Consider the following 26401-nt stretch of genomic DNA (forward strand, 5'->3'; position numbering starts at 1 on the left):
AGAATTTGGGTGGCACATGTTTGTTTGTTGGAAGCGTAATCCTGTGTACTAGAGGCAGATCCGTTATCGATGTCGAGGAACGCTAAGATCAAGAAAAAAAGCGGTGCGCGTAACCGCCAGGATGCGCACTTACTCTTTGGTACCCGAGCTCGTCTCGCCCGCCTGCCTCTCCTTCTTTGCACGCTTATTGGTGACAAGTTTTGTTATTATGTTTCGCTGATTGGCCAAGTCGAGCCGTCAAATATCCATCTACATGGGCTAGGCTGCGCAGAACAGCTGGCTGGCTTTTGAATCGAGAAGTTCGCGTGTTTTTCCTCCCTAAATCGTGCCATTCCCACTCAGTTCGTGTCAGGACGCTGCGGCTCTTTTAAACTATCGCCGCTGTACACCTCGTCTCAGTGGACACCTCTCGTGAACTCTTCGAAGGAATGAACTTACAAGGTGAGCTCATGATCCTGTTTTTCGTCCTCAAAACTGGTACATTTCACAACTGTAAAGAATGGTGCTCTGTCCTTGAGTTGCCAGGACCTTTTATAGTGTCTGGTTATTCTGTTCTGTTCACGAGAAAGGAGTGGAAGAGGGATCGATTTGTTTATCAGTATTGTTCTCCCAGCTGTCACAACAATAATACGTGTGCGCTAACTCAGAGGACAGAAAATGATTGGGATAAGATGTCACTACATCACTGCATCGGGTGAGGGCATTTGTATATCATCGAAAAGCACGTAAGCATTCTTATCGACCTTGGTAATTTCGTAATAATATCATCTGGCTGAACACAAACTGACATCATGCAGACGATTTTCAATGACTAGTTGCTTTGCTTAAAAACCCTTTATGGGGCTGTCTGACATTACGTGCGGTAATTAAGTCACGTTTGAGTACTTTTGAAACTGGTACTCTTGAATTAACGTTTTTTTTTTTTTTTTTTTTTTTGCTCAACACATCTGGAATTTATTTCTTAATTCCTGTCATAATCATACCCACCATATCATAATTATTCAGAACTAAATTTTTCCAAACCTTGGTCATTAGGGAAATCGTAAATGCTGTTTTTCTTGCCAGCTGGACGCGATCAATTTAGGCTGTTAATCGATCTAGATTTTCTAATTAACACTTGTTTGCTGTTAATTTCGGTCTTACAGGGTATGGGTTAGGAAGTGGGTTTACCTTAAGAGAGGGACGCAAGAAAAGACACCTGTAAATGATTTCTCTCCATCTGAGCTCCTGAGATGTTCAGTTCTGTGTATTAAGAGTAATTAGTTGTTCATTGGGCCTACAGCAGCTAATACACCTCAACTGATGGTAAAATATTGAGTAAACTGTTTTTTTCTTAATAACATCCTGTTATTTCATCTATTACGTTTTTTTTTTCTTTATTTAAACACAAACACATACCGAACAGCCAATTCTTGTACGCAGAATTTACAGGTTATTGTAGGTGCAGTATGTCAAATATGTTGCACTTCTGTAATGGCCCTGACTCAATACACAGCTTCCATTTAGCTGCAGGTTTCATTGCCAAAGGTATCATCACATCATCACATTCAGCGTGTTCTAAATATCTGAAGTCTGCTGATCACAGCACGGCTCCCTGCAGATTGGTCAGGCATAACCACTTAGTGGGTGACATTTAGAACTCAGTTTAAGGGTACTTTATTGGCACCTCATCTGAGTCATGATTCACCTAACATTTGAATCCAGTAGCAACTTCTTGCAAGACCAATCACTAAGCAGTCTGTGCCCCCCCCCCCCCCCCCCAATTATCTCTCAAACACTTACATGCATGTCAGTCAAGCTGTATGTGTGTGTATTTTTTTTGCATCAGGTGAGAGGTATATCAGGCTTCACCGGTGTACATGTTATTTGGATAGATCACTATCAGGGTTGGTGTTTTAGCACATTTGTTCCGGAACACTGATTAGTCAGTACATTTTTTCCTGGCAGTTGTCATTCTGCTCAGCTGTTGTTTTGGTGCTCTCTCTGCATCCCAGTGTGAGGAATGCAGGCTCTCCATCGCCGTAAAATGTGGCCACAGATCAAGAGGAGGGGACAGTGACAGACCGGTTTTCGGTAGGAGTTCGCGGGGTTGCTCGTGGCACCCCAGTTGTCCCCAGAAGGACGAGAGGACACCGTCAAATCATGCAATGCTGAAGTGTACAGATCAAGAGTGCTATTTGGATAAGGTGTGTGTGTGTATGTGAAAGTGTATAGACTGGCAAAAGAAGCGAATATGTGGAAGGTCTCAGCATGGAAGCATATGGAAGCATGTGGCATTGGCAGACTGTGTTGAAACCACAAAGCTGGTTTCTAATGGACAAGGATATTTATTCAGATGTTCTGCAGGTTCTTCCCCTCTGGTTATTTGTGAGACCAGAAGCCCTGTAGTGAATATGTCCTGTAGTATTTTACGCTCTTGCTGTAGTTAAATTGGCTCTAATCAGCTGCTCCTTTGTTGTGGTGGGCTTTATGGATGCCATGGGCAAACTGGCATGCGTTCTATGGTCTATGCTTTTAGACAAACGCAGAGAGCACACCTGTAATGACTGATGTTAAAAAGAGTCTATTGTGATTATTCTTAGCCCTTATTAAGTCTTAAGGGTGGCTCAGTATGGGTAGCGAAACCCTCTGGTGTCGAGGCGATGACTCCAACCACAACTTTGATATTAAATGCTAATACTTCTGTCAGTGATAGTATGACCATGTGGCAGGTGGATGGAAAAGTACATTTTATTGTAAGCCCTGTAAACCATGTCGGTGACATCATGGCGGCTTTGACGTGGCGCAGCAGCACGATGGAAACAATTCAGTCGAAGCTATAGGCTGTGATCAGACCACAGCAACTGCTCACAGCCGTTGTCATCTGTTGTGTGGTTTGCGCAGAGCGAGGAGAAACCGGTGCCAGATCTGCTCTTTCTGTTGAAGTTCACTTTTCAAAAACACGTTTTGTTAGGGACCCTAAACTGTCACATCTGGCTGCATGAAGAAAACACCCTTTCGAAAGAAAGTGTAATGAAGAGGTAATGTAGTTGTATCTGTGAAAACAATGCACTATGAGAAGATGGGGGGGGGGGGGGGGGGGGGTCAGGAAGAAGGAGGGTGTTGCTTTTATTACCATTGTCTATTTGCCCCATGCACTTGTCCTGGAGGAGTTGCAGTGTGTCAGAAGAAACAAACACAAAATACAGACAGCAGTCAGCAATTGCAGACATAGCCAGTGGCGTAGTGTGCAAACTGCTGAGAGGATCGCAGAGGCCTTGTGTCAAGCCTGGTTTTCGAGTGAGAAAAGCGGCGGCCCCAGTTTGGGAGTGCAGTGTTTCTTATCGCGGCTTCACTGTCACTTCGTCCGCAGCAGCGAGGGAATCAGAAGTGAGAGAAACCGATTCGCGTCCAGGGTACTGCCTTGGGTACTGTGTTCTATTATTCATGAGCCCAAAATTCCGAGACATAGTTTACCATAATTACTGTTCTTTTTGGACACCAGACCAAAGGCCTGTGTCAAGCTGAGCCAGTCTAACAATATACTAGACCCTACTGATCACCATCAGTTCCCATGGTAATTACTCTCAGGCCCAAGTAAATGGGTAATTTTTTTAAATATTATGTCATTATATAAGTTACATATTATGTAGGCTGCAGAACTCCTGGCAACAAAGGTCGAGTAATGGGATCTCGCGGTCTGTTCAGAGGGCCCCCTCTTGAGGGAAATTAATGTGGGTTTCGGGGCGTCTGCGACTGGTTCTGGAGAGTGTGTGTTCGTCGTATGGTGGTCTCGCACTGTGCGTCAGGCACTCGCTGAGGTCTCTGCAGCCCTTCAGTCACTAATGAGCGCTCTCCGAGGCTCTCGGCCTCCCCCAGCTCTCTGAAACGCCCGTGCTTTCATGTGCCATTAAATATTTACAAAATGCGAGGTTGGAGCAAATGTTTTGACCAAAAAAAAAAAAAAAAACGGTCAAAGAGGAAAGGCCGGGAAAGTGGCGGATGCTGCCAGCGTAGCCGTGCAGGGGGTGGGTGGGGGTGGGAGGTCCCCACAGAGATAGCTGGGAGGATTCCATAACGGGCCTGTATGTTTCTGGAATGCTCTGTGGCTGGTACGCACCGTGTTCAAAGTTCACCAGCGCAAACAGCTGCTGTCTGACATAGGGTCGGACCGCAGGGTTGGGGGCCAGAGCTCTGAGACGGAAGTAACCCTTTGTCTTCCAACTTGAGTTTGATGATGCCACTGTTCGACAAGCGGAGTTGCTATTCTGTGCCACTCCTGGTGGAAGAGAGAGGCATCCAGGTTTAGGCGGAATGTGGAGAAGTGGGAATCCATGTGGCAGACCCTGACTCCTGACTGAATATTGATGCATATTTAACAATGAGAAAGCATCTGTTTCCTTGCCAGTAGTACTTCACCCATGTCTCAAATAGCAGCAAAAATAAGTTGCCAAATGGGGGTATGTGTATAGAGAGCATTTGTACTGTCTAGGTAAAGTCATCTACAGGAAAAAAGGAGTAGCTTCTGTCTGAGCCCTGAATGCCTGTTTGTTGCCAGAGAATAGTATCGGACAGGGAGAGCAACCAATAGAAGAGAGGTCTGATACTTTGGAGTAATGAGAGACCTCACAGTGCACAGTGGGTCAAAACTTTGACCGGCATTCATTCCAGAAGCCCATGTGCCATTAGTATTTATTACAGAAAGGTCATTGGGTTTACCTTTGAGGAAGTGCTTGTCACAATACTGTGAGCGGCACCGTTGCAGGAAGGACGGCAAAAATATTGCGTGTTGTGTTACTGAAGGAGTTGCAGATCGATGTTTATCGTGTCAAGAGAACGCTCACATGTTATGAAGTCAGCAGTCCGCCCAAGCGGTAGTTCCTTTGTGAGTTTAAAATAACGGACAGGGAAGCGATGATGAGGTGTAATTCCGGGGCCAGGGTTCTAAGGCTCTCTTGTGAACCAACTAATCCCTGTCTCGAAGAGGAATGTGTCCCCGCTGAACAATAAACGGTCTCCCCGGAGTTTTCCCCAGTCTAAGTCTAGACACCGCTCCCAGCCTGTGTGCTGCCAGTTAACTCAGTCAATCTTCACAGCTTAACACTCTGTGGAGAGACTGTACTCTCCCAACTTTTTTTTTTAAATATATCTCTTTGAAGTGTACATGTCAGGTGAATCTGAAGAAAACGTGTGGAGTGTAAAAATATTTCTCTATTCTTCCATAGATACATTAGCCCTGGATGTCCATTAATAATCAATAAGCCCTACAACTACCCCTCTATATAAAAGCACAACAAAAAGCTTGATACGTGAAGAATGTAATGTAAGAAGCCCATTAGCTGGGTTTGCCACAGCTTGAATGGACGCCCAGATGGTGAGTGCACTTGGACAATTGAAACAGCAGAGGTTAGTGCATTGTTTTGGAAAGTTCAGCTTACTTTGCCCTCACATTCAAAATACCCACGTTGTAAGACATTGGTCTGGTGGTGATATAGATGCTTACCCCATCAATAAATGCTTTGCTGGCTCAGCGGCAAATGGTGCATGCCATAACACTCGCTCTCTGTGTGGTCTTAGGAGCAGACATACATTGTCACGGGTATAGGTGACGGAGGGTATTAATTGTATAGGGTGCCGTATGTGTGTGTGTGTGTGTGTGTGTGTGTGGGTCGTATTGGGGGGCAGGAATCTGGAGATTAAAATATCCACTGACTTCTAAGGGAGGATTACCAAGGCATCATCTGAAACTGAAAAAAAGAGCACAAAAACAACCCCCCCACCACCACCACCCGAAATCCTCTGCCCTGATCTGATTAAAGCCCGGGGCAGCTGGAGCAGGAAGGGGGCATGGGCGCCGGGCCCTGGTGCCACGCTGGGAGATTGGCAGAGTGCCCAGGGCCCCCCGCGGGCACCCCCCCACCCCCTCCCTCAGCACACACAGTGCCACGGATGCTCTTTGTGCTCCAGTGCCCAGCAGGCATTCATGTCTGCTGGTGCATGAATACTTCAGAAGGAGCAGGCCGGAACCTTTGTGGAGTAGATTTCAGACACGCCGGGCGGGCTCAGCATCAAGACCCTCACTAGGAGAACAGGCGGCTATCGACCAATGAGGTGGCTGAGGGTGAGAGTGGCCCGCTCTTTTTTTTTTTTTTTTTTTTTTGTGTAGATCGGTCTTTTGAAAATTGCCAGGCAACAGAGAGTTACTTGTTCTTCATTCTGAGCAAAAAAAACCTAACCACAAGTACAATTCCAGACACGTGGAAAAAAAATGTTTCGTGGAATTTACAGGCAATTTATGGAAAAACAAAAAAAATGTAAAAATGCTTTCACTGTGTGAATGCTAAAGGGCAGTTAACAGAATCATGTTTAGAGCAAAGATGTTACTTTGGAGTCTTGCATGTAATTACAGATTCCCATCTTTCTTCGCCATGTTTGGCCACCATTTCCTTATTTGTACCCCGGGTCTCTGCAGCGGGTATTTTTAGCTCCAGAAGAGGCTTGTGGTATAAAATTCTTAATCAGTAAACTACAGTCTTCCCTCTACTTGTATCAGCAACAGAGGTACACAGACAGTTTGTGTGAGGGGAAAGCCTCTAAAGCAAGTCTTGAAATCCTTGGGTCTTTGTGTTTGTAACACAGGAGGTGTTACACTGCTCAAACAGTAAAGCTTGTGCTGTCAGAGAGTCTGTGGTTCTGCCCAAGGGTCTGCCAATCACATCCTCAAGCCACCCTTTCTGGGCATCTCTGTCTCTATGGAGAATAGCCTTTCACTGCATGTCAGAATACTCATTTACTCTGTGAAGATCAGCAGCGTAAGCCTGGCTTTCATTATACTGACCTATGCACGATCATTTCGTTGATTTGCCAAGAATTGGTTCGCTTGGTGACAAAAGCTCTAGCTATATATGACTCACTCAATCCTTTATGTTTTTTAATGGAGGATTCAGAAAATGGTCTGTGAATAGTTCTGGTTTTTAAAGGGACAGTTTCAGCTGAGTTACACAAAGACTGCAGGGGTGCTTCTGACAGCAAAAAGCTTGATTGTCGTTCACAGGGGAAGTGAACACCAGTGTATGCCCCAGGGTCTGGTAGATGGGGAACTGTTGGAGGGTGCATGCTGTAGAGTTCACAGGCAAGTCTTAAATTAGAAATAAAAAATTATTGGGTTCACATATGTTTTTGTGGATATGACCATGTGTCTTTGCGCGTGCGAAAATTGCAAATCCACTTCGCAGTAAAGGGAACGAGGAGACCTCGCTCTCGACATTTGACAGGACAAAAAAACACTGCATCAGCAATGCTCACAGTGAGGGAGTTTGCGAACCTCTGAAATTTCAGTACAGTGGGAGCAAACAGCATTGTCTTAAGGAAGCTGAACCTGTGCTGTCATGTCAGGGCATCAGAAGAGCTCGGTAAAAAAATCATCTCCGCTGGTGCCCAACAGCCTGCCAAACTAAGTCTGAAAGAGAGTGCTACATGACGCACATCCCTTGATGGGAGTGAGATATGGCAGGGCAGTTGTGGAACAGCTGATTCCCATAGGCTAATCCAGTTTGAACTCACTTCTGTGAACAAGACAGGCCAGGGGATGTGGTGGATTTTATTTACCTTACCTTTTACTTTTTTCCCTTTTAAGTTTTTTTTTTTTTTTTTTTACTGCTAGTCCCATTCAGTTAAATTTCCATAGCACATACCTTTGTTAGGAAATGTGATAGAAAGTCAATACAAGAAAACGGTGAATGAGGCTCGGAGTGTGTGCCAGCTGCTAGTGAAAGGTTTAAATGATACCCTATTAGTACTCTGTTTGTACATCATAAGCTTGCGCCAGCTACAGTCTGTCTTTCTTCTTGTTTCACTTATGACTTGGAAGTACTTCTAAGCATTTGAACAGTGTGTCTTTTATCAAGAAAATGACATTAATAGATGTGTTTGTTCATTGTAAAAAAAAAAAAAAACTTAAAATTTATTCTTAGTACCGCCTGGAGACATCACCAGTACCCCAAGGGGTATGAGCGCTCCAGTCTTGGAACTGCAGGGTCTGACAGGGGTGTGTCTCACCACCCCGTCTGGACAAGAAGAGTCTTTGAAGAATGAATCACTGGGGAACATATGTGCAGCTTAAATGGGTAGTGAATACTGGACGTGGAGAAACAGGCGATCCCAGGAGGGGGAGCTGAGGGGGGGAAACTGCTATTTTTAAGCAACATGGGCTTGTTCCCACACTTTCAGAGAGATGGGGAATGCAAAAGGGAGACCTCAGACGGAACTAAAAACACACTTATTTGACAAGGAGGGGCAATCCCCACCCCCCATCCCCCCACCAAATCTGGCAAATGGGTCCATGGCTATATTTATACTTGAAGTTCGGTGGACCAAGTCAAGCTGGAGGAAATCTTTGTTTTGTTACAGATTAATTGCAATCCTGAAATGCATTGTGGGAGAGGGGTGAAACACTGCGCATTGGCCCTGTCCTTGTTTGGGAATATTCCCTCTCTCCGAAGAGCTCTGGATGAGGTCACAGCCTGAGAGGCAACGGTTCTGTTTAAACTGAGTTCCAACCAAAAGCTCAGGGTTACTTTGAACAAAGCGGAGCATTGAAGGTTGTAACAGAGCAGGCAGTATATGCTTATAGCAGAGTTTATGAAATAACAGCTTACAACAGCAATAACAACTCCCCAGACACTCACACCTGTACACATACACACATACAGACACACAAACACACGCAAACACATGGAACAAGTTAAATCTTACTTCAACTGTTGCTGAGTGTAATCGAATGACAAACAAGCAGAAATGATAAATGTATCTTATTGTATCGGTTGTAAGTGTAATTTGCAAACCACAAGGAGGACAGTGCATATCTTGAAAAACCGGTCCACACGGTCAAACCACACAACCGTGAGGGACAAACAGACCTCATGCAGGAGGTGGACTGTGCTCGGTCGGGCTAATTTATCACACTGTCTCTCATTGCACGGTGCACATGTTAATCTCTTACTCGGTTTTTCCGTGCAATGAGAGACAGTGTGATAAATTATCCCGACCGAGCACAGTCCACCTCCTGCATGCGGTCTGTTTATCCCTCACGGTTGTGTGGTTTGACCGTGTGGACCGGTTTTTTTCAGCGGCCTTTAGACCGCGGAGAGCAACAGTCCTGCCACCTGTCCTGCTGGTATGCTCACAGCGGTGGCCAGCATGTGGCTTTGGCAGCTGTGTGGCGTTTTTCGCATGATGTCAGCAATCTGCTGCTATACACACAATCTGGCTGTCACGCTCACTCATCGGTCTGCTGCTCCAGTGCAGTCCACACTGGCTGACCACCCACTGTAACACACACCTCTGTGTCACTCCCCCGCTTTAACACACACCTCTGTGTCACTCCCCCGCTTTAATACACACCTCTGTGTCACTCCCCCACTTTAACACACACCTCTGTGTCACTCCCCCGCTTTAATACACACCTCTGTGTCACTCTCCTGTTTTAACACACATTCCCCCTCTGTAATACACACCTCTATACACACTCACATCCACTCACTGTAACACACATTGCTGTGTCACTCTCCTACTTTAATACACACTCCCTCTCCCTAATACACAGCTCTACACGCCCTCACTCAATCACTGTAACACACATATTCACATCACTCCCCTACTATAACACAAAGATCATCAGCATGATTGATTCACCAGCTAGTATCCTTTTGACACATCTGAATCAGTGTGCAAACACTCCTATTGTGATGTTGATTCAAGAGTTCGATATTATTTTTTATTTTTCCTACTGTTGTTTTGCTTAGGCTGCTCCGATTTCTTTGACTTTTTTTAAATAAACGATTGCTGTAATGTTCACTTATTTTGTTCTCTGTGAATCAACAGGGAAACACTCTTGTACAACTATCAAATTATGTTGGATCACAGTCCACCAAATCACATTGGTTCAAAAATCAAATAACATTATTGCATTCCTAGCTTGATCATTTGTTAATTTAATCTATGAAGGCATTTTGTTCATGGGATGAAACCCCAGGAGTCTCAGCATGGGGGGAGCTATACAGGACACAGTATAGGGTAAGGGTATTTAAAGTAGGTAGCAATTCCTTTCAGGTGCGCTGGTGCAGAATTCCTGCCACCATACCCTGGAATTCAGTGTGAGACTTTAGAGCGAATTAGGCCAAGTGTGTAACTGCTCTGAGACTTGATTAAGGACTCTTTAATTAGCTGCATTTGTGAGATCAATTTGTGTAACAGCTGGAGTCACTGCCATAATGGCCTGTTCGTAAGGGGTAACCACTTTAGTTTTTGGTACATTATGAGTGATTGGTTTTGTAACATGTCAAATTATGTATTTTTTCCCCTTTTTGTACTCAGCTACTGAAAAGCGCCAACGGAACTTAGGTGGGCGTGCAGGGCAAGGGTACGAATCTGCATATAGAATCCAAGTCATAATTTTTTTTAGCAATTTTTCTATGTATAGGTCAGTACTAAATTAGTTTTTTTAAATAACTTGGATATTGGTTTAGATTATTAAGAGACATACCATCTGCTATTTGAATTGTTTATTAATTTCTCCAACCAAATAACATAGTACATGATTCAGCCTTATTCTCTGCCAGCAAAATTCAATCTGACATTGCAAAATGTCATATGGAAATTACTCTCGAGGGAAGCAGCAAGCACAATATCCATTGTAAAAAACATGGTTCTAAAATGGAACCCTGGGGTACACCACAGTTAGAACAGGTTTGACTAATGCCCTCCTGTTACAGCATCATAAGAAATGTGTCAGCTGTGGTCATGGTATGGGTGAATGTTATGAATCTCTGTTGTTTAGCTAAGGATTAGCACACCTTCTGGCTACTACACACTGCCTGTGGCAGGCATACAGGCCCACAAACTGTGACGCAAATTCAACCTGTCAGCACAGTTCTGCTAGAGCCGAGGTGAGGGAACTCAATCACAGCGCTGAATGGTCAATCACGGCGTCTGAACTGAGTTGCCATGGAGCGGGATTGAGCACTGAATGGAGTAAATCGAGAAGCAGTTTGGAACTGAGAGAAAAGTTTTAGAGCAAGTGAAATTTAGAGGAAGAAGCATTGAGTTGCCTATCAGAGGAGACCAGTGTGCTTATCTGGACAGCCACAAGTGCTTATCAGGGCTTTGTGTGTGTGTGGGTTTTTGTGTGGGTGTATATGTTTTGTCGATCACTGAGAAAGGTAGCCCTGTGACCTTGTTTTTTGGGTGGACTGTACTGAGCTGATGTCATTAACTGGCATTTGTAAAAGAATCAGCGTACTAGTGACAAGTTACAAAATCATTGTTATCCATGATTGTTTTTCTTTATTGCCTGGCTACTTTTATTACCTTTTCCAGTCAAAAATATAATCTCTCTGTCAGCATTAATCTGCAAAATACAGAGAACTGTGTCAAAGCTTTGAATTCTGCAAGTTAAGAAGTTTTATCGATATCCACAAACTCCCAGGTTTCTGGGTCTTCAAAGTCTGAAACGCTCAGATCCCTATTGCTCCCTGTCTTCAGTACTGACGAGGAACTCTCTGTATCAAGAAAGGTCCCCATTGAAATTCTGTCCTCATCTCTGTCACCTCCCTCTTCTCTGGCGTCTTAGGCTGTATCAGTGCACACAGGGCCCCGAGAGCATGCTGTCACATATGAGTGAGTTTAGATATACCCACTGAGGCCGACATGAATGGGAATCTGTCTAAACTGCCATAAATTCTGCGAATGCCACCGAAAACAACTTAGTCAGGTTTATCCGGCTGTCAGATCCTCTGACTCCGAGGCCTCTGGCGGAGTGAAGGATGTCAAGATAAAACAAGATAACCCGCTCTTTTTTTCCCCCTCCTTCGTTCACTCAACTTTGACATCATACAACAGATGTTAGTGAAACTTCATGTGGGGATGACTGTTGTGGCATCCTCTTGTAGAGGGTAGAATTGAGAATGTGGTTAATATGCCACGTGATGTCCATTTACTAATAATCACCTGTGGGTTATCTGATGAGAAATATCTATACAGTATCTTGTCAACTTATTTGTCCATTGAAGGCCGGCCTCTTAACAGCTATTACAAAGAGCTCTCTACCAGGAGAGCTCGTGTAGGATTAAGCTTGTATAGAACATGCAAGGGACAGATGTGTGTGTATGTAAGATGAGCACAATTGAAGCTTAACTGCAATTGTTTCTGACTGCTGAATAATGATGATGATGATGATGATGATGATGATGATAATTATTATTATTATTATTATTATTATTATTAAAACCTCAAACTAGGTCTTTGTTTACTTTGGCACAAAACTGACCGCAAAAGAACAGGACTTCTAAGATCCTAAAAAGGCATTGCAGAAACCTGAAAAGCACATCTGGTCCCAGCATAGTTATGGCTATAAAATTTTCTCCATTCGTGCTTGGCACATGCGTCGGTTGGCTTGGCTTTTTTTAATGAAGCATTTCATTGAGGTTTGGATAAAAATGTAAATTCCAATTATGCTGACAATTCACTCTATTCAGAAATTCCCAAATAATGAAGTATGGATGTATGCAGTACACTCTTTAAGGCCGTAAAATTATGTGTGGGTTTTTGTTTTTATTTTTTGTGGGGTGGATTATGTCAGCCTTGTCACACCAGTCTCAAGTGGCCAGGCACCCTTGAATTGCTCAGATTCCACCATGGAGATGTGACTGTTCTCCAGTCAGCATCTGCTCTGCTGGTGCACCATGGGTCTTGTAGTTTGAAGAATGGTCACAGTTTGGAGTGGAACTGTACCAGTGGATTGCATTCATTGAGGTTCCACCTCTTGCAGCTGTACAAGTGAGGTAGTGGTGAGGTGAGCCTAGTGTACAATTGCTGATTCTGGAGATAGGGTCACAAGGGACAAAAAACAAAAACATTTTTTTTTTTTTTGTATTAATCGATAACTAGTCAAAAAAACTGTTTCAACTAACTACCATGCCTGATAAGCTGAATGCCATTAAGCTCTCCCCACTTCATTCACTTGGCTGCGGTCTATGGTATTGCTTTTATATTTAGCGCACCACAAAGAACGGCAATGTGCAATCTGATACGTAGTGTAAATTATTAAGTGAAAAGACCTTGTCTTGTCACTTCGTGGCCTGTTGTTGAAAAGGAGTTGGACCGGCGCCACGCATGAAGCGAGAGCCTTCTCAGAGACAGACGGCCTTTATCACTCACAGTCTCGCTTGCCTGTCTTGGGAGCTGCGTATTATATGGGAGAGATAAGGAGATTTAATAAATATTGCATCGTGGACTGGAATAAATATTGTATTTTGCGGCTTCGCCGTCAGCGGCGGAAAACGAGGCGACATTGTGGTCAGTGATATGATACTGTGATACTAATAGGAAATTCTGAAGAGCCCCGCATCCCAAGGATTTCTTTGAGATAGTCTGCTCTCCGCACGGCTCCTGTACTATGCTCTCAGTCCCACTCTGCTGAATGTGAGCATTATCATGTGTAGCTGAATACCAATTTCCCAATGGTAGTGCTGTATCCGTACTGAAACCACTGTACAAGCACTCTGTCGTTGATGAATAGCTGAGCTTGGTGTGTTGGGGGGATGCTATCTTGGATTCACTGTTTACTGTGTTTTTTTGGTAATGGATAGATATTTGGTAACAGAAGAATTCTGTGTGTTTAAACACACTGTGGAGGATGAGAAGTAGGGCTCCTGACCAGGGGGTTGCAGGTTCTGTTCCTAGATGATGGCACTGCGAAATGTCCAATTATTCAATATCTGTGAATATCAATAAATAATGTAAGATGTAAGGCATGCGGGTTGCCACGGGTGAGCGTGTCTGCCAAGGAGATAAATAATAGATAAATATGCAGCATCTAACGCTGTGGCTCTGCTAATTTCTGAACTGCTGGAACTCCTCGGCGTGCCTTCCCGTGCGGAGTTGTTGATTACATGGTGGGGATGAGGAGTTGAGGTTGGAAGCGTGGCTGCGCCCACATGGCTTTTAATTCGCAGACTGTGCGGCGATGATGCGGGGGGTTTTCTCCTGCTCTATCGCTGCGTGGGACAGCCGTGGAGCTGTGACACCGGTAATCAGCGCAGACAGCTGTGTTTAGTCTGAGGCGCTAGGAACGCGGTCTCTCTCTCCCTCTGCGCTAATGGGTGACAGACTTTGGAGCACAACAGTTTGGCGGTTAATTATTTTTCAGCTTCCAGGATGGGAGGGGCCGGGGGGGGGCCTCGTGCCTTTGGGGACATAGTTTTACGGTCCCATGTGATGCCACGGTCGGGCGCGGCTGTCACTGCGTGTCGGTCACGCTCGGCTTTGACCCCCTCGCCCCCCCCGTTGGCATGATCGGACAGAGCTGGTTTACCTCAGGTCACGCCCACCAGGCCATTAAACATGCTCCTCTCTGGCTGAAAAGATTCGTTATGGTTGTATTTTTTGAACAAGACACAAATAAATCACGGGGAAGCGCAGAACTGTACTCGACATTGGCTCACATATAGGGGGCCTCATTTTGTCATTGGTTCATTCTGTGACAGAAATACATACGGAAACACATGGACACACACACACACACACACACGAACACACGCATGCATGCATGCATGGACACACGTATGGCTGACATCATTTGATGATGATGCTGGTGATGACGGTAGTAGGTAGCTGCCACCCTGAATGTGAGGGGTGATTGCTCTCAGGCCCGAAAGTGGGCTAGAGGGCATTCTTCAGGGTCTGCAGGGCAAAGTTTCAGCAGTCTGATGCTTTCTGTCCTGAGCAGGTGAGGATTCGAATCCGTCTTGAGCCAGTGTGCTCTCAGGTGATCTTCAGCTGCGGGCTAATCATAAAACCCACCAACAGAAACATCACTTGCCTAACGAAGCCCAGCTTGATTATTATCCTGCTAATAGGCTTTTTGGAGAAAAAACATTTTTCTCATTACAAGATCATTTAACATAGAAAAAGAATGTTTAATGTTAGAATAATGTTTAATCGCTTACAAACATTGTAATTAACTTTTTTCTCAGCTGTCTCCAGCCGCATTGTTTTTTTATTATTATTTCCGTTTTTTTCCAGTTTTCCTCTGATGAAGGTGTTTCCTCTTAGGGTGATAGGGTTTTTCTGGGTTGTGGGGAAATGGCATTCATACTGGAAAGTGTTTCACATACTAAAGAATCCCTTACTGTGCTTCCTGATTTTAAAATGAGTCATCGTAAGCATGAGAAAATTAATTTTGCAGTTTTATAAGGAACCCCTACTGGCCAAATTATTACTCGCTTATCTCTGTGCTGTTGTATACCCTCAGAGGTCTATGAATCCTCCCCTGCTGGAAGAGAGAGGTGGCTGATTCAGAGCCCCCCCCCCCCCCCCCCTCTCTTTTTCCCTGTCTTTCTCCTTCTCTATCACTCCCTTTTTCGTGTCTCTTGTCTCCTTTCTCTTTTCCCCCTCTCCCTTTCTCTATCTCTCTCCCTCTCTCTGTCCCTTTCCTTCTTTCTCTCTCTCTTTCTCCTATCTTTTTCTCCCCCTCTTTCTGTCTCTCTTTGTCCCTTTCTCAACCCTCTTTCCACCCTTCTTATGAGCTGTATTTGACAGCTCACATTGGCCCTGTGCTCTCAGCCTGTCATTACAAGCACGCTCACCTCGACCTTGGGGTTAGGAGCAGTGACATCATCAGGGCGAGCCACCGCTTGCTGCTCCTCGCGCAGCGAAGAAGGAAATAACACCATTCCCACTGAGTGTCTCAACGGAAGCACACGTCAGCAGCAGAGCGTCACACATTCTTTACACTGCTGTGCTTTCGGTGCTCCACTGTGACAATAAATGTAATTACGATGATTACCGGTGGTAGTTACAGAGACTGTAGAACTGATCCAAATTATTCGTCCAGATGTGGAAAGAAATGGTTAACTAAATTCTGGGGTGTAAATAAATGTGACACATGTTTTCTAGAATAAATGCATTATTTCGGGGGAAAAGTATAAGCTCTGTGAAATTATACTTTTAAGCAGAGAAAATGTTAATGTTAATCTTAAAATAATCTAGTTTATTTTATAGCATGTTTTGTACATGTTTTGTCAGAGATAAATATGGAGAGCAGGGTGTTTATCAAAATGAATGAGGCTTTTGCATTCCATAAATGATTTGAAACTCTATAAATGAGTTTTTCTTTTAATGTCATCTAATTAAATTCTACTTTATGGAAGTCCAGTTAAAATTCCCTGCAGAATTCATGAATTGAACTGGAATCAACTCCAAAATTTTTAACTGTCCCCAACCCTGATATTCCTGGATGTGGATCACCTATCACCACTTTAATACGTGTAATTTTATATACAAAGTGTTATTATCCCAGTCTTAGTCATAACTGTAAGTTGTTATTGTTTTTAGTTATGTACCGTGTCCTATAAAACTGGGAGTAAGCATTGCAGAACATGAAGAATTAAGGAGCTTGGGCTGAAATAACAGAGGATGTTTTCTGGTTTAGGACAGTTGGCACATGCTGTTTGTCAGGGAGAGATTATAGTTTGATGAGTAGCCTGTGACATGCCAGCCAGATGCCTGTAAATACCACTGTCAACACGGAGGATGTGTCATTAACAGTTTTTTTCTTGTTTGTGTTTTTTTTTGTTATTGTTGTTTTTTGTTTTCTTTAAATTTCTAGCAGGTTATGATACTTTTCATGAGCATAATTGCTTTTCTTTTCCCATTTCAAGGCCCAGTGAGCTGTAGGCTCCTTATCGAAGCAGCATAATCGTCTCCCGGATCTTTTCTGTTAATGTGGTGAAGCTCAAAACCGATCCGCAGTCAGGTGCCAAGTGATTCCTGCGTTCATCTCCACTGCCAGAATTTAGTGGGAGAAAGTGACTTCATTTTGTAAGACACTCACATTGTCATTTCGTTTAATCTCATGATATTTACCAATGATATTTATGAGTTTACCAAACTGGCACTAAGATCAGTCTTGAATGTGCCGTACCATAAAAAAGTGGTAGGACTGTAATGGCATTCAACATCCCTACTGGGAAAATGGTATTTATCAAAAAGGGCAAATATTTAAAAGCTTGATTATTAGAACTTACAAGAATGCAGTTTTACGCATTTATGTGGCATACAATGGTATGTGTGGTTGTGGATTTTCATGATACAGCTTTTGTCACAGCAAATATATTTTGACACTTAATGGATCACAACCCATAAGTATATTCCATTACTCACAATAATCACATCTTTGGAATGTTATTTTTCCTTTGACCAAAAGGAAAATGTTTAAGACTCATTGTAGATTATTTTTGTTGTTGTGGTACACAATTAGACAGTGTTTTCATCTGGTTTACTTATTAATTGAATTTTGGTCTATAGGCACACAACCATACGGTGTTTCCTTTGTTTCAGATCTTTGCTGCTATCCTTGAATGGAGAGAATTGAATGTCAGTATGGCATCTATGAGTAGACTCACAGTCCAGCACAAGCCTGTTGCAGTATTTTCTCTGTCTGTCAATTGAAATTATTGATGTGCAGGACAGTGTCCTTGCACATTGAATGGACACAGGATACAAGGAGAATGAACCAGCTTGCAGTTGCAGACTGCCATTTACCGTGTGTTTCTTGCCTGCTCTCCCCGATGTCTTTCTGGAGATCAGAAGCGTTTTTATGGACACTGGCATTCATGAAAAATTGATGGCGTGTACGGCAGAGGGGTTTGACCTTTAGCATTGCCTGATTGGGAACCTGTAGCCGAGAGAAGCTGCATGTACCCTGCAGCACTGAATGTTAGCACTCTCCTCCAAACAGGACTGAACAGATTCCGATAAAAGGCGGGAGGGAGGGAGGGAGGGAGGGAGTCGATGCCTTTAACGCTCTCTGCCACTGTGCCGGAACAGCGTACCGATCCGCTTGTGTGTCTGCTCTCTCTCCCTCTGCCCTCAGATGGGGAGCGGCGTGTAATTGCACCGGGCTTCAGCTGAGCGACGGCCGTCTGCTGCCATGACAACCAGCCGCTGCAGTCAGCTGCCCGAGGTGCTGTCGGACCGGCTGGACTCCGCCCCCCACACGGGGCGGCCGGACTGCAGGGACCACGCCCCCGTGGGGAGCTCAGGCTGCATGGGGCCTGCCCCTGGCCCCGCCCCCACCGCAGGGAAGGTGATGGAGGAAGCGAGTGGCCGCGGTAACGGACAGCCGCAGTACGTCATGCAGGTGTCGGCCAAGGATGGCCAGCTGCTGTCCACGGTGGTCGGGACGTTCGCCACACAGAGGTACGAACGGGTGACGGGGCCAGGACCTGAGTGGGGAGACGGAGACAAAAGCATTCATTCCATGAAGCCTTTGTGATGTCACAAGTAGGCTACATTACATTACATAGCGTTATTTTCATTTAGCAGACTCTCTTATCCAGAGTGACTTACATAGGTTACATTTTTTACATGTCATCCAGTTATACAGCTGGATATTTACTGAGGCAATTTTGGTTTAAGTACCTTGAGCAAGGGTACAACAGCAGTGCCTCAGTAGGGAATCGAACCAGCAACCTTTTTCGCACAAGCCCAATTCGTTACCACTACACCACACTGCCAACAAGTAGATTGTCACAGTGAAAACCTGGGGAATTGAGAAGGTTAAAAAGGAGTGCAAGGGGACTGCATAGTCAGCCAACTGCAGGGGGACATTTAGCTGGCCAGATACTGAAAGCCGGGTAAGCAATTTCACCTGGATACCGGTTATATTCGGCTCTCGAAGAGCACCATTAGATTTTAAATGACCTCAATCAGTTAGAACCTACAGGAAGTTTATTGTCTTATCAGAAGGGCTGCGCTTTTCACAACTGCATCACTATCACTACACTGGGGCATTAGCTTCACTTGACTCAGAGGGAACAGTGCCCCCCACTGGCCTGCTAACACCACTACCAGCAACATCCTGGTTTTCCCAGGAGACACACCAACCAAGTACTAACTAAGGACAACCGCACTTAGCTTCAGGAAGAGGCTACAGGGTGGTGTGGCTAGTGTGTATAAAGGGAATACTGTCATGATATCAGGCTGTGAGACGCTGAGGCTGCTGCCACTTTATTTTTCATCTTCCACATTTATCAAAATGAATTCTAAAAACATACCCTCAGTCTTCCAAGAAATGTAGACCAAAGATTATTCCTTAGCAACACAAGCTATACAAACATCCAGAAGAGCTTAGCGTCCATGTAAAGTACCCCATGGTGATGAGGGTAAAAATACTTTAGCACAGTTGCACAAAAGTCATAAATTCACATTAACCACAATGGTTTCATTTAACTGCAGAGAGGTACCATTGCATTAAAAAAATGGAAAGGAAAATTAGCCTAATAGAAAAGGGACATTAATTGCCAGTTTGAATTCAAATAAGGACCTGGCATTAATTATTTTCTTCCATTAAAGCCAAGCAATTGGCTCTATTATGCTTAGCGCAACACCCACCCACCCCCTGTCTACTGTATTACATCTATAGATGTTGTGTCCTGACTGGTACGAGACAGTAAGTGGTGGCAGATGAACAATGGCAGCCTGTTGAATGTGGTGTGGCTTCGTACAAGATGGAGTTGTCAGAGAAGGACCTGTGGGGAGTGATACGGCTGGGGTGCCTTTGGGTTCACCCTTCTGTAGGAGGGAGAGGAAGAGAGAGAGGGGAGAGAAAGAGGCAGACATGGCCTTGGGGGATGGAGCCATAGCAGGGGTGGATCTGTATGCCTGTGATGGACCCAGAGCGCATGGTCTATATTTAGCCGTTTCATTAGCATGCATGACGGGACGCATTGTGACACACAAGGCTGGCCCTGTGTATCAAAGTCCGGGGCCCATCCCTACTCATCCACCCCCCCACCCAGCTCCGCAGACAAAAGAAGGCTTTGGAACGTCCAGCTGCCACAGTTGCCAGTCGAGCAGAAACTCTCAGCCACCACCACACCAAGGCCCGGTGCAAAATACGATCACCACACATCTGATCCACTGGTGGACTGGGTCAGAGTTGCCTGGGATCAGTTTGTTTGGTGGACTGATCTAGAATCATCAGGGATCAGCTTTTATGGTGAGCTGATCTGTCGCATCCTCTGGTGGATTGATATCGCCAAGGATCAGCCCTTGTGGTGATCTGATCTGTCTGGTCCTATGGAGAACTGGTATAGAGTCAGGTATTGGCTCTCCTGGTGAACATCTAGTTTCACCAATCAATTGAACCAGACAGAACTGTAATCACCAGCAACTAGCACTTCCTGTGATTATTGTAAGTGGTGGACAAGTCTAGAGTCAGTAACAATCCACTGTCTTTGATCGGAATGTCCAGATTACCCCTGTGGCCTGTTGTCACCACTGATCTCAGGTAATTCACACTCATGCAGGGGGTGACTTTGATGTGTGAATTTGTTTAATTAAAAGTGTAAAGCAGAAGTAATTTATAAATAGTCTGCACAGCTAACTTCAGGGGGGCTTGCATCATGATTAGCCTCGATCTGTGATGAAATCTGACATTTGATCTGTCCTTTAAATGTCTCCTTACAGTGTTCTGTTCTCAAGGTCCAGGCTGACTCTAGCTGATTACTCAGCTGCAAACAAGTAATTAAAATTGTTTTTGCCTGTTGTTTTCATCACCATCCTGATTGAGGGTGAGGGAGATTAATGGCATACTTGTTTGATGTGATTGAACTGTTCATTCATAGAAGGGTATTGAAGGTTTCTCCTTGACTGCCACTTTGTTTTGTATTGAGTGAGCAGATCTCTGGTTATGCGTTTTTAAATGCGGTCATTCTGTGATTCCTGTTTTTTTGGAGCTGCCTTTGTTTGGAGGAGTTATGGATGTTCCTGGTTAGCTCATTGGTTCAAAGACTGCTTGCTTTTCAGCAAAGCCTTGAGATTAACCAACTAAGCGGAATAATCCGGACTCAAAGATTATCTGCCATATAGAAAATGAGTATGATTACCTTCCATATATTAAATGAAAACATAACCCTCTCTACATATGCTACTAATCCGGAGAAAGGGCAAAGTGAACTATTAACCCTGACCACATCATTCAAATTCAAATTTTTAATTTGAGGATGCACAGTAAAAAAAAAATAATAATGATACTGAAAAATCATACCCATTATTTTTGTCTAGCAGTTGTAATACTATGTTCATTCTAAACAAGTTGTAGTTCACAGTGTCTTATCCTCTACATAAATCAGACGTGTAAACCCATTTTAATTTCTTATAGTCCAATCCTATATTGAAATATTTAAATACTCAGTGGGCATATTTATCACAAGCTTTGTTTCTAGTCAGGTAATTTGTGTCCCTTCTTATTCCATTGTCTTTGCGTTTTTTAGCAGCTCTATCAGTAGAAATACGCTTGCTGCATTTTAAAGAATCTTCAAAGTTTATATAACCAAACAACCCATTTGGTTTATCTACTGAAATTCAGGTTTGGAGGAAAATATACTTTAGCTTTTTTACTTTGATTTCCTCAGCAGGGATCTATAAAGTTAATGTGAAGCTGAAATGCTTTTTAGCTATGAGGAATTCCAACCAGAAAGTCATTTTCTCTGCCTATTAAATTATGTTGTGATTTTGTTAGTGTTCCATTTTGTTTGATCCAAACTGGCTCCTATCTCTCTGAGTCTCTTTGGATCTCGGGATGTATCTGTCTCTCTCTCTGTCTCTCTCTTTCTCCCCCTCCCTCCCTCTCCCTCTCTCAGGCATACATTAGTAATGTATATCTGACAAGAGATTCTGCCATGGAATAGTCTTCATTAAGAGCCTGGTGGATTTCTAATTTGTAGTGTAACTTAGTTCCATCAAGCCTATGATGTATGTGCAAAGTTGTTTTTATCTGTATTCTTTTGTGTCCTGCACACATGCTGGTGTTTCACTGCCAGGTGACCCGGCAGGGTCTTTTTCTGGGTACAACTGGTTGGTCTGTGCTGCTGAGTGTAGGTCACTCAAGTTCAGAACAGTCCAGAATTCATTCTTTTTTTCTGGTTGAGGACAGAAAGGGAAAACTGCCTGATATGGCCTTGTATTACGGGGTACATTTCTATGAAAGTGCAGTACATCTTGCTTTCTGCTGTAATTTGTCTCCATGTTCAGTCTTTGTTCACCCCCTTTCTTTCTTTGTCATTCTTTCTCTCCTCTGTCCCTTCTGTTTTTTCCTTTCCCTCTCTCTGCTGTAATTTCTCTCTGTCTCTTTTCTGTTCTGTTCTTGCCCTCTCTCTCTCATTCCATTCTCACTCATCTTTCTCCTGTTTCCATTCTGTTCTCCTTTTTCTCTCTCTCCTGTCAATTCTGCCTTTCTCTGTTCTGTCCTCTGCTTTTTCTCTCTCTCTTATTCTGTTCTCACCTGTCTCTCCTGTCTATTCTGTTCTTTCCTCTCTCTGTTCTCTTCCCTCCTTTCTCTCTCTCATTGTTCCCGCTTGTATCTCCTCTGTCTCTATTCTGTTATTGTCCTTACCCTCTCTGCGTCTCATTTCTCTGTTCCTTTCTCCCGTTTCTTTCCGTCTTTCCGTCCCTCCTCTGATCCCCCTCTCTCCTCTCTGCCCCCCGACCTGCAGCCCCCTGGTGGAGAGGCCCATGTGCCGGATCTGTCACGAGGGCGGGGGTCAGGAGGAGCTGCTGTCCCCCTGCGAGTGTGCGGGGACCCTGGGTACCATCCACCGCAGCTGCCTGGAGCACTGGCTGTCGGCCTCCAGCACCAGCATCTGCGAGCTCTGCCACTTCCAGTTCAGCGTGCAGCGCAAGACCCGACCCCTTCTGGAGGTACGCCCTCTCGCCCCCTCCGCAGTTTCGGCCTCACGCCTGGAAACGCGGTCGATCTGCTGGCCTTTGATCGTAGCAAACAAGCACCCCGCTTGCCACGGCCCTTCAAATCCCCGAAAGTGTTTCTTCCACTTGTTATTGCGTTTTTAATGGTCTGTAGCACTGTTAATCTCCCCGGATAAGGCCGCCCGCCAGATGATAATGATTGATAATAAAAGTTTCCTTGCTTTCCAGCCAAACAGCATTCCTCTGACATACGTCACTTTGCACCAGTTAGAGCTGTTTGACTGAATGCTTAGCAGGGGTTTACAATGCAAAGAATGTCTTCCCTCCTAGCAGAGCAGCACCGCATCTCTCCAGTCTCCACACCCGACAGCATTGGGACATTCGGGGGTCATCCAATTGATTATCGCCAGAGCTGTGGCTTCGGGTGCTGATTGGTTTAGACCTTCTGCTCACCATTGATGAAAATCACACAGCAGGAAAAAAATGTCCTACTTTCCTGAGGAAGTGTGCGTTTTCGTTGATTGGGTCGTGGTCATGTTCATGGATTTATAACTCATGACACAACCATGTGTGTGTGTTGGTGGTGGGGGGGGGGGGGGGGTGAATGGGAGGGCATTGGGTTCAAGTGGGGCGCTTTGGGGAATGGAAAGTTGGGGGGGTTGTCTCATGCACAGATGGAATGCGACGCGTGTTTGAGCAGTGGAGGGTTAACGCGCGAGGTGGAAGCCCTGTCGTGTCTGCCTGCTGTGGACAAACATGACCCGCGCGTGTTCCTCCGTCTGGGAACATCACACCTACGAGGCAGAGTCAGGGTCCGCGCCCCCCGAGGATCGTCAGGGGCAGCCTCGTTCCTGCTGCGAGCTCGGAAGGGTCAGACCGTTTCCGTTTCAACACAGTCCAACTCCCACTGGCTGCTCACACACCTCATAGCCCTGTCCAACTGTCTGCGACGAGTGTGGCAGATTTGTGCTTGAATTGTTTACATTGAAAAGTTATATGACCAGAGGCATGGTGTTTAAATGCCAGTGTTTCATATCACTGATTCTGAGTTGTTAGTTTTTCCATGTCATGGAAATAAAGCCTATATCTAGCAATATGATGGGTTTAAAAGACAGCCCCAAGAGCTAAAGCCTCTCAAACTGGAATATCGTGGCGTTCCTGCCTTTTACGTCTGTTTAGGTCAGACTGCTGTGCGGCACGCTGTTGGTCTGCAGTACCGGTATTACACGTCTGTGCTCTGGACCCACCCATCTCTGGTTCTGAGCATGCTCGCAAAGCGAAAACAACGTTCCTAAGATGCTTCCCGGCTGAAGCGCTTTGAGATGAATCATGGCTGTCGTAATTGCCCGCGATGGCTTCGGCTCTGAGCGGAGCTTTTATGAGGTGTGTGAGGAAACGGGCGACCGATGGCGGATCGCTGAGGACGGCCCTGAGTTACCGTGACGACAGCGGCGTGTTTGTTTTTCACAGCACAGCAATTCCTGTGGACCCAGTGACCCATCGACGTGTTTACCCTAAGACAGCCTGTTGGCCAGAATTTCCCGGTGGACCGCTCCGAGGATGAAGGGGAAAATGCCACTGATACATCTTAAATATAGCAGGGAGGGGGGGTAATATGATTTAAGGGGGAGCAGGCAGGGCCCCCCCACATCCCCACGGACCACACTTCCTGCTCCTGAGCTGTCTGCAGGCCTGCCATGGCTGTCAGAAACCGGAGAGGTCTCCTTTAGCATAATTCACTTAGTATCCGTCTCCCAAGATATCGATACCATATCTTTTTAAGCAGTGGTGCACAGTCCTTTAATGGCTCCAGACTCCAGAAGCTGGGCATCTGACCAGGAGGTGTGCGGGTTTGAATCCCAGTCTGGACGATGTTAGCATAGCCTTGAGCAGCGGGTTACGCTAACTGCATCATAGAGTGAGAGCCAGCTGTACAGTGTAGCGTTTGCCATCCCGAAGGAAGGCCAACCGACTAGCCCGCGCAGTCACGTTATCTTACTGCCCCTTCTCACACTGCAGATGTGCACTGGCGTATATGGTCACGTGTTCTTGCTTGCACTAGATCCTACACTCGTGTGAAGGGTGTGTACTTGCCCCCTGCCCCGGATAAACCATGTGTCCGGAGCGTAATGGAACGGAATGGAATGATTACACCGTAATGATCCTATCTGTCTGTCTCTGCTGTCTCAAGGATTCAAGCAGTTCTGTTAGCATGACATGAGTTATACGTTGCCAAGGCATATTATGATACAAAACGCAGAAGACCAACTCTCTCTCCCCCTTTCAGAATAAATCAAGACAAGCACAAATAAGAGAAAAATGAATTAACTTAAAGAAGAAAATGTCATTCCCATTTCTTTTATCTGTCTCTCCTTTGAAATAAAACAACACAGCATGAATTGGAAAATCATAAGAATAAAAATAAATTTAAAAAGAACAATATAACATTCTTGTGTGAGTTATGTGTTCCCCCCACCCATCTTCATTACAGAATGAGACCACATACATATGAAAATAATTTTAAAATTATTGATTAAAAAAGGAACAATAAATCTATATGTTAGAATTAGAATTGGTATGTCTTTCTCAACCTCACTGCTTTATAATGAAACGAGACCACATAAATATGAGCACAATTTAAAAAAAAATATCTTAATAACACTGTGGTATTCCCATGGGTTACAGTGCAATCTCCCTGTCTCCATTTCTTTCAATGAGCGCACAAATCCAGGCTCATAAATATGAACATAATTGAAGCATTTTACATAGCGGGGTGTTGGAGTGTCTCTTTCCCTCTCCCTTTGGGTGCGTAGCTCTAGGCTGATAAATATGAGGATAATTGAAACATTTTGCGTTGTGGTGTGTTATAGCTTTTCCATCCCTCTCTGACATTTTCTCACTGTGTGCTTCACCCCAGGCAGATAAATATGAACATAATTTGAAGGTTTTAAATTGCAGTGTGTTATAGGATCTCCTTGCCTTTCTGTCCCTCTCTGTGGGTGTGTAACCTGGGTTTATAAATATGGACGTAATTTGAACATATTACATTGTGGTGTGTCACAGTGTCTCTTTTCTTCTCCCTTGGGGTACGTAGATTTGGGCTGATAAATATGAATATCATTTGAACATTTTGCACTGCAGTGTGTTACAGCATCTCTGCCCTTCTCTGTCCCTCTCCCTGTGGGTGCGTAGCTCCGTGCTGATTGCGGTGTGTTACAGCCTCTCTGTCTCTCTCTCTGTGGGTGTGTAGCTCCGTGCTGATTGCGGTGTGTTAAAGTGTCTCTGTCCCCCTTTCAGTGGGTGTGTAGCTCCGTGCTGATTGCGGTGTGTTACAGCCTCTCTGTCTCTCTCTCTGTGGGTGTGTAGCTCCATGCTGATTGTGGTGTATTACAACCTCTCTGTCTTACTCCCTGTGGGTGTGTAGCTCTGTGCTGATTGCGGTGTGTTACAGCCTCTCTGTCTCTCTCTCTGTGGGTGTGTAGCTCCGTGCTGATTGCAGTGTGTTAAAGTGTCTCTGTCCCTCTCTGTCCCCCTCTCAGTGGGTGTGTTAAAGTGTCTCTGTCCCTTTCTCAGTGGGTGCATAACCCGGGCTGACTCCGGTGTGTTACAGCGTTTCTCTGTCCCCCTCTCAGTGGGAGCGTAGCTCCGGGCTGAT

At 44.9% G+C, this 26401-nt stretch overlaps 1 protein-coding gene across 1 annotated transcript in view; it reads left to right on the top strand.

The window, feature by feature from the left end:
* Positions 1 to 276: 276 nt before the first annotated feature.
* The window catches only part of LOC118778549 (E3 ubiquitin-protein ligase MARCHF3-like), a 28126-nt gene continuing 2001 nt past the window's right edge, over positions 277 to 26401 (top strand). The window contains exons 1-3 of the mRNA XM_036530138.1: positions 277 to 441; positions 17912 to 18237; positions 22536 to 22740. Coding sequence (XP_036386031.1) covers positions 17969 to 18237; positions 22536 to 22740 — 474 coding nt within the window. The 5' untranslated portion in view covers positions 277 to 441; positions 17912 to 17968. The remainder of the gene's footprint in view (positions 442 to 17911; positions 18238 to 22535; positions 22741 to 26401) is intronic.

The sequence above is a fragment of the Megalops cyprinoides genome, chromosome 5 (genome assembly GCF_013368585.1).
Source record: "Megalops cyprinoides isolate fMegCyp1 chromosome 5, fMegCyp1.pri, whole genome shotgun sequence".
Classification (NCBI taxonomy): domain Eukaryota; kingdom Metazoa; phylum Chordata; class Actinopteri; order Elopiformes; family Megalopidae; genus Megalops; species Megalops cyprinoides.